Source organism: Natator depressus, chromosome 3, assembly GCF_965152275.1.
Source record: "Natator depressus isolate rNatDep1 chromosome 3, rNatDep2.hap1, whole genome shotgun sequence".
In the NCBI taxonomy this organism is placed as follows: domain Eukaryota; kingdom Metazoa; phylum Chordata; order Testudines; family Cheloniidae; genus Natator; species Natator depressus.
Genome location: NC_134236.1, coordinates 125,073,080 through 125,085,337, shown reverse-complemented (window position 1 = coordinate 125,085,337; position 12,258 = coordinate 125,073,080). Strand labels below are relative to the sequence as shown.

General features: G+C 46.1%; 1 protein-coding gene across 1 annotated transcript in view; it reads left to right on the top strand.

Moving 5' to 3' along the window:
* The first annotated feature begins 2,098 nt into the window (after positions 1-2,098).
* The window catches only part of C3H6orf118 (chromosome 3 C6orf118 homolog), a 39,752-nt gene continuing 29,592 nt past the window's right edge, over positions 2,099-12,258 (top strand). The window contains exons 1-3 of the mRNA XM_074948746.1: positions 2,099-2,225; positions 6,613-7,321; positions 11,163-11,285. Of these exons, the coding sequence (XP_074804847.1) occupies positions 6,620-7,321; positions 11,163-11,285 (825 nt within the window). The 5' untranslated portion in view covers positions 2,099-2,225; positions 6,613-6,619. The remainder of the gene's footprint in view (positions 2,226-6,612; positions 7,322-11,162; positions 11,286-12,258) is intronic.

Below are 12,258 nucleotides of genomic sequence, written 5' to 3'. Positions count from 1 at the left end.
GTCAGGAGAAGGCAGCACAATGCTTATGTTAACAGCATGAGCGCTTGGATCAGACTGGGACTTTGCTCAGGCTTCTGAGCACGCTCTGAGGATTAATACACAGGTATTAACATTGTTTCAACATCACCCCATGTCTACCCTTGCCAGGAGCACACACAGATGTTCAAGCAACTATAACTGATATGGGAAACCTGAGGTTAAACAGATGGGTGTCCTAGAGGTGGTCACTCTTACCTTACGTGGAATGGATTCCACAGCCCATCCTGTTTCGCCTGCTCTCTCACTGCTGCATCAGCTTACCTGACTACTGAGTCAAATTTACATGGAGTTCACAATTTTGATTCCACACTTTTGCTTGGCCCATCTTGTTTCCATGCTTTCCAAACTTTGTACCTAAATCCAAACATTTTGTTTGCTAGCCACTGCACACTTCTTTTCCATTCAGTTCTTTTTGTGTGTTACCTCTTCCTGATTCCATCCATTTTCTATTTTTTGCCTCTTTTTTGGTGTAACAGACTCTCTCTATAGATTCTTTTCTGCTACATAATATATTATTTCTGTACATGTACTTTCAAATGACTTCTAAAACGTTTAGGGTGAAATCCTGGCCAATTGAGGTCAAGCAGAGTTTTGCCATTGAAATCAATGGGACTAGGATTTCACCCTTCGCCTCAGGTCCTTCCCCAAAAACTATGCCTCATTCTGCAAGGGTTCTGCGCATTCATCTTCACAGGACTGGGCCCATTCTCAGTTCTTCTCCGTTCATATTCTTATTTTGTAATATTTGTTGGCGGCCTGTATCTCTTTAAATTCTGTTTTGTGGTGCTCCCTGTGTTCATAATTCATTGTTGTGCCTTCCAGAAGTATTCTGTAAAATAAATACCTTATAATCATGATGCCTTTTGTACTGGAGTAGTAGGATGATAAGTGACAAGTATCGGGGGTAGCCGTGTTAGTCTGTATCCACAAAAACAACAAGGAGACTGGTGGCACCTTAAAGACTAACGGATTTATTTGAGCATAAGCTTTCGTGGGTAAAAACCCCACTGAAGAAGTGAGGTTTTTACCCACGAAAGCTTATGCTCAAATAAAACTGTTAGTCTTTAAGGTGCCACCGGACTCCTTGTTGTTTTAGTAATAAGTGATACTTTTATAGCAGTTAAATACTACTAGTGTAGTTATTTATTGATCTGTTAAGAATTCATGGCCTCCAGCACTATAGTATTGGAGTGTCTTAGATGGAAAGCTTAATAATTATATATTAATAAAGTGTTTAGAAATGTGCTTGGAATGATCCCACCATGGAAGCACGCCTTCACAAATCAGCAGATATTAACCTCTGTTATGTGGTATCATGCGCATAGAGTATGCAGAAGGTGGGTGTTAAGTTTAACCATTGTGATGCCATGATATCTATCAAGGAAGTATACCCTGGGACCAGGGCCCTTGCTCTGCTCCACGCCTCTGTAAATATAAACCCCTGTTATGTTACCAGTGTATCTCTGACACAGTGTATCACTGTGCTAAAAATTAACTTGCACTGTGCTGTCATTGAGTCATATTACATAAGAGCTTGCAATGCATCTGCCCACACAGTGCCTGGCTCAAGCCAGGCCTAATAGCCCTCAATTACATGAGCACTAAGTTATTATTTAATGATTATTTATGATCTGCTAGGTGCCATATCAGGTTCAAAAACAAAGACAGTCTTTGATCCAAAGAGCTTAAATTATTGAGAGTGTAATTTTCCGGGGTGTTATCTGTTTGCAAATATTGAACTCTGACAGCAGGGAGAAATAGGCTGTCAACTTTGCACAAGGTGTTATGTGCATTCAATATACAAAGAAGGACAGGCTGTCGCTCCTTGGGATGCAGAATAGCTCCTGGGAGTGTGTCCAGCTGTCCAGTGAGTTTTAACAGATCAGTATTCCAAACAAAAACAAAACAATCAGGTTGGAATTTAAAATACCAGTCGTCAGCCTTGAGGAGAAAAAGAATTCCCACCAGGGAGGTGGTTTTGATCCCACAGGCTTGCTCGACTCCACTGGGAAATACCCTGGCCTTCTGAGGTTCCCTTCGCAGCAGCGTGCACGGTTGCTCAGCAGCAGCAGGAGCGAGAATGCAGAATGTTTCTGTGGTTTCCCGGTAACAGCACCCCGGCCGAAGGGGAGCCGTTATGCTGGAGACACAGTGGAGCCGGTGAGAGCGGACAGCAGAGCCTTGACGTAAGTTACCGTTCCGCCATTTGGGCCTCTGCTGCAATGCTTCCCCCGGGGCTGGGTTCTGTGGGACAGTGGTTTAGAGCCCATCATTTTTAGAAAGCAACGCACGTGCATGGTGGGTCCTGGAGGCTGTGGGCCGGGCCGGGCCGTGCGGAGCGAGCGAGTTACTACTAGAAGGTGCAGTGAAAGGGCGCTACAGAAAATGAACACAGTTGCCAACTTTCACGCGGTCAATAAGCACCCCGACTTTCACAATAAGCCAAAAATCAAGCTAATCCCATTTCAAAACAAGCCAACCCCTGAGAACCCCAATATTCTATGTGACTAGATCACCCTGGCCAGAGCCAGATTAACTCTCCTGTGGGCCCAGGGCTATCCGATTTTATGGGGTCCCTGAGGGTGTTTGGAGTGTGGGAGTGGGCTCAGGGCTGGGGCAGGGGTCCAGGAGGGGGTGCAGTTCCAGCTGGGTGGTGGGCTCTGGGGTGGGATGGGATTGGGTTGCAGCAGGAGGTTCGGGGTGTGGGCTCTGGGTGGGAGTTTGGGTGCAGGAAGGGGCTCAGGGTTGGGACGGGGGTTGGGGTGCAGGTGGAGGTGCGGGGCCTGGGAGGGAGTTTGGGTGTAGGAGGGGGCTCTGGGCTGGGGGAGGAGGTTGGGGTGCAGGAGGGGGTGTGGGCTCCAGCCGGAAGGCGCTTACCTTGGGCAGCTCCTGGTCAGTGGCGCAGCGGGGCTAAGGCAGGATCCCCAAGAGTTGTCAAATCCATGGAAACTAAGCAGAAATTGGGCTTGTTTTAGGCTGAATTGGCTCGTGCGTTGCATGTTGGCTAGCTTTTTGGCTTTCAGGGCTTTTACAGTAGCTCGTGGTTTCTTGTTTTTTAATTGGCTCCCAGCCAATCAGAATGAAAGCTTGAATTGGGTGATTTTGGCTCCAGTCCAGCTACAGTATGTGTGTGCGTCACTGTGCGTGCCAGTGGTGCTGAGTGTGTGTGTGCGTCCCCTCCCCTGCCCTTGCCCCTGAACTCCTCTTGCCTAGGGGCCGCAGGGGCATGCCGGCACTTGCGGCTCCAGCCCCGTGGGGGTGGGGGTGGGGCCAGGGCTGAGTGTGCCGAGGCTCGGGGATCCTTGACTGGCCCTCAGTGTGGAAACTTGCCACGGGCTGGATGAAAAGAAGCAACGGGCCCCATCCGTCCCACAGGCCTCCCCTTGGCCCAAGACCCTGGGCTGCAGCCCCTAAAGCCCCTGCATTAATCCAGCCCTGCCCCCGGCGTGCAGTCTGGGACTGTGGTGGGCCTGCTGTGCACCCCTGACTCTCTCCCCCTCTTGCCCCTGCTTGCCGGGGGCCGATAAAAAAACACAAGCAACAAGCTACAGGCCAAAAACTAGCCAACAAGCAACTCACAAGCCAATTAAGCCAAAAACAAGCCCAATGTCTGCGTTTTCTTCATGGGTTCGGTGTGTCTGAAAATGAACTGTGCTTTCAGTTGACTCAAGCCCAAGAAGCAGAGCAGGACTACTACCATTCATTATTCAGTACCAAGCGTGTGGTCAGTGCTACGTAAAGCATAACAGCAGATGCAGGGTCCCAATCTGCTCCTAGCTACGCTGAGATAAATACGGAGTAACTCCAAAGACTCCAATAATTCTGTTTACACCGGCATAAATAGGGCCAGAATTGAACTCAAGTTCTCTACCCTAGTGAGCTTACAGTATCAGAGCAATATCCAACAAGGCTCTGAGCAGCACTTGAGGGTTGAGAGCACTCAGCAGCTCTCAAGAGCAGGCTGGGAACAGGCATAAGTAACCTTGTCAAGGAACTACTCGAGTTTTGCACAGGAAAGCCCCCAAGCTCTGCTGTCTATAGCTATAATGTAGTATTGTATTAGAATGTACTGTTGTAAAATGTAATATGTTGAACAAATACTGCAGAATATTATAAAACACATTCATTTACACTGTTGCTTGTTCTTCTTTAATGATAGGGTGAGGTAGTAGCAAGCCCCTACATTTATGTTTCCTAACACTTTCCATTATAATGGATTCTTGGGACCTTTTCTCTAAGAAGCATTAGCACCTCTGTTGTTTGACATTCAGGACGGGGAGATCCCCTCATGCTACAAAAGTGCCTTTTCTGTGTCTGGTGATCGTCTATTGAGATTTAGCTAAGGGCTTGTCCACAGGAACAATGAGTTTGTGGCAAGCTGGGGTGTCAATCTACTCTGCACTAGCCTGCTGGGGTCTGACTGTCCCTCAGTACTCTGCTGATGGGCAGCCACCATTTTTTGATGATGCGCTTTGAGCTAGTCCCATTTCAAAAAGGACGAGCTCAGAGCGCTCTGCCAAGCTGCTAACACCCAGCAGCAGGATGCTGAGGGACAGTCAGACCCCAGCAGGCTAGTGTAGCGCACACTCACGCCCCTGCTTGCCATGAACAACTGCAATAATTGTTCTTGTAGACAAGCTCCGAGTGTTAAAAATCACCAGTTCCCTCCTCTCATGTCTCTCCTTGGGAACGTTTTGGCAAATGTTTTGGCTCAAACCACTAAATATTCTGAAGAGCCCAGCCTTGTCACTCCCACAACGGCAGCCTCCATTGCACTAGGAATACCTGGGAGTTGCCAGAGCGGTAGCAGCACTGCGGGTAGGGGAATGGAGAGAGGCCCCTGGGCTGCCGTAACAACCCCTTTTCTTTCCTTACACTCCCAGGCCAGCACATAGCCCCAGCTTCTGGGTGGCCAAGAGAGAGTCAGACCAGGCTCCTCTGTTTGCCTGAAGCTGGGAATGAGCGACGGGATGGATCACTTGATGATTACCTCTGCTGTTCATTCCCTCTGGGGCACCTGGCACTGGCCACTGTCAGACAACAGGATCCTGGGCTAGATGGACCTTTGGTTTGACACAGCCCCAAACATGGGGTGGCCACCGACAATACCGATCTGTCATGTCGCATTATGTTAGATGGAGCAGTGATTGAACCATGTTTAAATATGATTTTGTCCTACGGCCAGTAAAGACGGGGGCCAAAGTGTGATTTTCTATCAAACTAAGCTGGTTGATTAGGGTTTGTTTTTTGCAGTTTCTCAGCCACCGTTCTTACATAGCAAGGGTGGGGAAGGACCTGCATGTAGATTTTTTTTTTTAAATTATTTTTTAGCTCCTCACTACAAGCCACTGCACATGTGCCAGTGGGAGTGAGTTGCTGAGGAGCTGCAACAGAACCCCTGACTCTTGGAGGCTCAGCACATACTTCTGCAAAGCCTGGTTTGTCCAACAGATTTGTTGGGTAAATACCAACCTACATGTAGTGACGCAAAAGCTGTGATAACTGGCTGGTGTGCATGGAGTCAAACTAGGTTAGAGCTATACTCAAAAACCATGTTGTAGCTTAGGCTCCTGCATGTGCAAAATCCTTCGGTTCTAAGACGTCTAAGTTGGCTGCCCAAACTGTACTAGACAAACTTCTTTTTGCCACAACTGAGTTTAAACTTAAGCATTCGTTATACTTGGTTGTTGAGCTACTGTAAATTGAATCACACACTAGGTCTAGTACTAAGGTCCTGATCCTGCAAGCTTTTATACATACACATGGTTAACTTTAAGCACATGAGTAATCTCATTGAAATCAGTGGGACTACTCTTGTGTTTAAAGTTAAGCAAAGGCATAAATAGGTGTAGGATGAGGGCTTTATGCACAGCTCTCCCACATTGCGTCCTGATGAAACTACACAGACATCCTCTGTCAGATGCTTTGCAGAAATGGCATTTTCCTGAGCGATTTCAAAGAGACCACAACACCACAGTGATCTGATTTAAGACATAACTTTGAAACAGAATGTGAGTGACAATCAGATGTGTTACAAAATTATTTTTTAAAAAACCTCAATTCCTCCCTGCAAAAAATCAGGAAATTCCCCTCATAATTTTCCATGTCACTAATATTTTTGGCAACTCTTGGAATTCTTTCTTATAATTTTCCACAGATCACCCTGTTTGCAGTCTATCTCATTGTAGAGTCTAATGTCATTCATGGGTCCTACAAAAATTCCCATCACAACTGGCACCTACGGGTATGGTTGTAGGGATGAGATCAGCAATATACTGGGCATGGAGAATGGATTCAGACTTTTAGCCCTACAGGTGGTACTCCCAGCTCAAGGTTGGGGCATGCTGAATGGGGCACATTGTAGGGAAGGCATGTTGAATTTGACATGACTGCTTCCTATGCTGTTTGGTTTGATACTTCATGGGCTTGGCTATCCAGGGCTGAGAATCCAACCACTAATTTCACTTAAAATAGTCTATTATGAAGCTAGAAGAGGTGAGGCATATGTTCAATGTTTTTCTCAACTAAAACTTTCCTACTTTTTGTTGTTGTTTTCTGTGATGTAATCATCAGTTTTACCATGGCAGAAAGCAAGCAAGAGAGGAGCTTGACTCATCTTTTAGATGGCTTGGAAAAGGCCCACAGAGCTGATGTTCAACTTTACACCTCAGGACACTTAAACCATAACAAGCTTTATAAGGCGCAAGAGAATATAAAACCGGGATACTGGGACAGCGCCAAGAAACCAACACGTTTCATGACAGAAAGAAAGCAATTACCAGCTCAAAATATACGCGATGAGACAGCCAAGAAGATGAAAAATACTTTGGCTGATTTCACCCCCAGCACCACACTGGTTCCAGTACGTGCCAAATCTGCATCTCCTATCTACAAACACTCTCAGGCACTCATGGCCAGTGTTGATCGCCCAGTGAATGGCCCATTAACTTCTACTCCTTTGGAAAGGCAGTTGAAAGAGCTTAAAAAGAAAATAGAGGAAGAAACTGACAGATTCAATAAGCCACTTAAAAGAGAAGAGTTAGATGTGCCAGAGATGAAGGTGTTGAAGTACAAGCCAGTTAAGAACAGCCGACGTTGTGCTGCTGAAGTTGCTAAGGATGAGTACCAATTTATGCCTTCATATTTGGCTGGAGTGACTAAAACTGATCAGTTTAACAAGTTTTTACATTTTCAGAGGGATTTTATTGTCAAGCGTGATCTGCTAGAGAATGACACCACTGGGAGCAAAGCATCAGAGCGGCATGAAAGGAAGTTGGCTCAGGTAAGGAAAAGCACGTCAATAATTATTACAAACACAACACATCCTCCCCCCAGATCCTACAAACCTTCTAAACTGGACAGGGTAAGAAATGATAAATCTGATCATTGCTATGAGAGAGCCCCACTCGTAGCCAAGGAGTTACAGTAAGAGATTCATTTAGTAGTAGTTAGAGACAGAAAAGATTTGTTAGGTTCTCATTTGGGCACCCAACTGCAGTTGCTGGGTCACCTAACAGTTGATTAACATTGCTGTGAGCAGGGAAATGTATTTCAGTCTGGGCATGTGAGAGAATCATTTTTACAAGGCCTTGTGTTCCTTGACCCTTTCCATGGTGGGCAGGGGTGTGAGGGTGGGTACAAATTTGTTCTAGGCCAAGGAAGAGTCATAGCACAGGCTGACAGTGTGTCAGTATTGGTCCCACCAACATGCACAGCATGGGGTCTTTCTCAGAAGCACAGGGTATTGGCTGATCCTGATCTTGCTCTTCAGTTCCTGCTGTTAAGTTTAAGAATACAGGCTACCTGTGATCACTAACCATGGTTTGATTTGGGATGAGGCTTTGGGCTTTGCATACTGGATGACTCCAGCTGGGCACTCTATTCAGCTTGAATCAAGAGAGAGTTTAGGAGGTGATATAGCCAAGCTTTTCGCAACCACCCTTCAGTGCAAGTGGTTTCCCACTCTAAAACTGGCCTTGATTAAGGGTGTCCTGCTTGGATGTGAATGTCAGAATGAGATGAAGAAGGTACTAGCAGAGGTTCTCTGGTGCACCATAGAATCCCTGCTTGCACTGCAGCATTCAAGTCACCAACACTAATTGTTCTGTATTTTTGGAACCCACCAGGTTTCAGAGGTCTCGAAGGAAGGATGCCATTTTGCTGATGGACCACCCTACTGGTGGGCCAGGGTGACTTTAGATAGCTTAGTTGTCCTTGGCCATTGATACATTGGCTCCTCATTGTCCTCTCTGTCAGCTTTGTCTGCCTATGTCACCGTGGTATTCAGAAGCCTTGGGAATGATGCAGTAGGCAGGGAGATAACTAGAGAGCTAAGAGTACTGATGGCAGAAATAGAAATCTGTCTGACTGCAACATACAAGATTTTTGAAGTGTTATCCTGTGGCTGTGCAAGAGGCAAAGCTCCCCCCACCCAATTGACACACTAGCTATTTTATAAGAGTGCAGCGGGTTGGTGATCAGTGGTATTTGCAGACAGGGAGTTGAGCTTAACAGGCCAGTGAGTAGTGATGGCTGCTCGCCAGAGAGGGAGACTGATAGTCCAGGCTTGAAAGAGGCAGCAGCCCCCCTCAGTGAGAGCATTGGGCAAACCAGATGTTGGCAATGAAATGGGTGACGAACAGCTAAGGAAAGGTGTGCTCCCACTTCCTGGATGCCTCCAACCTACTGCAGCAGCTGCACTAGGACAAAGTGTACATCTCTGGTCAGAGGGCTGAATGCTTGAGGAAGGATAACCACCACCAGACCTTTGGCTCCTCTGAGATACAAGCTGCCATCCTGAGAGAACTGGATAAGAAGTTGGTAACTTCCATCTGCAATAGGTATCCCTAGAGGAATATCTCTCCACTTGGTCCCAGGGTGCATCAGAGAGAACAGGAGAAGAGTAGGCAAAGGAATAAACACATGCCTGAGAGAGACCTCCCAGGAACTGCCTCTTTATAGAGTTGACATTGCATTAAAAATTCCCAGGAAACCCAAGAATTTATAGGCCAACCTTGCACTTACTAATTCTTCATCCAAGGGACTCAGTTATAAGGCGATAATGAATCAAGAGAGACTTTTCTTCACTGGGAAGAAAAGATGATCACGCTGTCAGTAGAATGAGCTAGAGAAGGTACATCGATGGGAATCAGAATCAGAGGAGCGAGGTTTGCCACAATTTGAAATGAAGGGATTGTGTGCTGTTCATTATCATAAGCAGGAAAATGGCATCTTGCTATTCGAATAAAAGAGCAGTTTAGCCTTAATTAAAAAAAACAACCCACAACTGATTTGCTGCAAAAACATTGACGTTTCTCTACAAAAATACAGAGAACATTTTCCCCAAGGCAAGTTTGAGTCCATCACGTTTTTTTGTGACTTTGTGAAAGTCTACTACAGTGAAAGCTGTTAGCCAGAAGGAATGGCAAACTTTGGCCTTTGATTGGATCTGCACATTTCCCTTTCTGCCTCTGTTGGGAGATACGAATGTTCACAAAGTGAAACTGTGCCATGGCTCATCACTTGAATAAGGACATCTCCCTGAAACAAGTATGATATTGGAGATGAACAGAGCACTAGAAGACTAGACTAGAAGCACTATAGAGCAAATGTTGCAGTGGATGGGGATGGAGCAGATGACTTGACATCTCTCTTCTGTCTCTAATGCCTAAGATTTTATAGTCAGAAGAGATGTCTATATGAACAGCCACAACACCATGAGTAGGGCCCTACCAGATTCACGGTCCACTTTGGTCAATTTAATGGTCACAGGATTTTAAAAATTGTAAATTTCATTATTTCAGCTATTTAAATCTGAAATTTCACAGTATTGTAATTGTAGGGGGTCCTGACCAAAAAAGGAGGGGTGTGTGTGTGGGGGGGTGTGCAAAGTTATTGTAGAGGGGATGCGTACTGCTACCCGCGCTACTGCTGTGGCAGCGCTGCCGTCAGAGCTGGGTGCCTGGAGAGCAGCAGCTGCTGGCCTTAAATCCCGGCCTTAAATGCAGAGCCGCCACCGGCAGCAGCGCAGAAGTAAGGCTGGCCTGGTATGGAGTTGCCACCCTTACTCCTGCGCTGCTGTCCGCAGAGCTGGGCCCTCAGTCAGCAGCCGCCACTCTCCGGCCGCCCAGCTCTGCAGGCAGCAGCACGGTAGTAAGGGTGGCAACTCCATACCATGTCATCCTTACTTCTGCGCTGCTGCTGGAGGCGACTCTGCCTTCAGAGCTGGGCTTCCAGCCTGCAGCTGCCGCTCTCCAACCCACCCAGCTCTGAAGGCAGCGCAGAAGTAAGGGTGGCCTTTTGGCAAGCCCCCTAAAATAACCTTGTGACCCCCCTGCAAATCCCTTTTGGGTCAGGACCCCCAATTTGAAATCTTTCTCGTGAAATCTGTATAGTATAGGGTAAAAGCACACACAAGACCAGATTTCATGGGTGGGGAGACCAGATTTCATGGTCCGCGATGCATTTTTCATGGCCGTGAATTTGGTAAAGCCCTAATCATGAGGTTATAAATGTTGCATACCTTGTCCAAGATTTCATAACAGTTTTCTTTAAGGAATGAGATGATGGATTCTAAGGGCAACATTCTCATCTGTTGTAAATAGGCATAGATCCGTGGAAGCCTGTGGCATTATATCGATTAATAACAGCTGAGGAATTGGCCTTAAACGTCTAAGCAATGATACTTAACAATATATTCAGGCTTAATATACTAATTGCTGCCTATAACACTCTTCCTAGGGCTTCTCTTTCTTTTCTCTTGGCTATTATAAACAACACTTACTTTTCATTTCCAATCTGAGCCTTTCTTCTTACTGCTGAGCAGGGTTCTCCAAATGTATTTTTCATCCTGTGGACTGTGTTATGAGTGAGAGAAAATCTTTCCTTGAGTGATCTCCTCCTAATTCTTTAATCTTCCATTGCTTGGTTGTCATAATATTTAATTTCGTACACCATCAGGAAGGGCTCCACAGATCCACAGAGTGTTGAAGGACTGCTGTTTGAGAATCACTGGTTTAAAGCATATTCCTGAGTCTGTGCTGTCTGTACCCTCTAGAGCCGAGTGGGGATGATGCATCCAACACACACCTGCATGCAGTTGTTAATTCTGATTTTTGCTCCAGGAGCTCCAGAGGATCTGTGATTGTAACCGTCCCCATTTCAAACGGCTGCAGGTCTTTGGGGATGTGTTTGAAGATATTTGCAACAGCTCTTTGATATTTGGTGATATTCTGAAGGAAGTTAAGGTAAGAGATACCAGTCAGGCTTAGCACATTGTGATCTAAAGGTTCTCTATCTCCTGTTTTGTATTACCAGTGTTGTGCCCTATGTACTCTAGAGACTGTTCACAAAATGTCATGGAATCGGCTAACACAACTCTAGGGAACCAAGATGTCCACCCCTTCCTAGCTACTGTAAATGAAGTGACATTTATACTTTCCTTTTATTCCTCCCTGATCTCTTGGCCACACATTAAAATCAGACACACCTGTTAAGCCTTCCTATGCTCCTGATATGCTCAAAGAATCTCCTAATTTGTATGTAATTGCTATGCCCCCACAAAGGTTGGATGATTCTTTCTTCGTTTGTGCTCTCTCCTGGCTCCTTTGCTCTATTTTGCTAAACATACAAGAGCAGAGAAGTGCTGAAGTGCTGAGAGAGAGAGCAACTGGAGAAAAAGTCAGTCTGCCTGCCCAGCAATCTGAGGTGACAAAAAGCTTTCTCTGCTCCCCTATCATCTCCAGGTATCGCTGTGCTAATAGCGAGAGGGTCTTCCACAGATCCACGAAGGAGATGGCAGCAGTTCCCGGGCTGTGAACATGCACACAGTGGGAGCTGTGGGGCTTGCGTAGCCTATAAAGATAATGTTTGCTTATATTGATATAAAAATATGTTGAAATGTAAGTATGCTCAACAAGGTTTGACAATAGCCAAGTGAGGCCTGGTGAAATATAAGGAAAGTTAAGTACAACAATTCAGAAGCAAGTTGGAAACAAGTTAGGGCATAACCCCAGGTCATGTTATCTGGCTATACCGAAAGAAGGACAGGAGACACTTGATATGGTTTTAATCAGGCTGAAACTTTATTATTGGATGTCTGGGACTACCTGGCAGATAAAAGTGTACAGCGCAGGAGCCTCCATGATCATTCAGTATCTACCCAGGAGCTTCTGCCAGCGCCCCTCCCACCCTCTTTTCCATCCAGATCCCTCAGCCAAC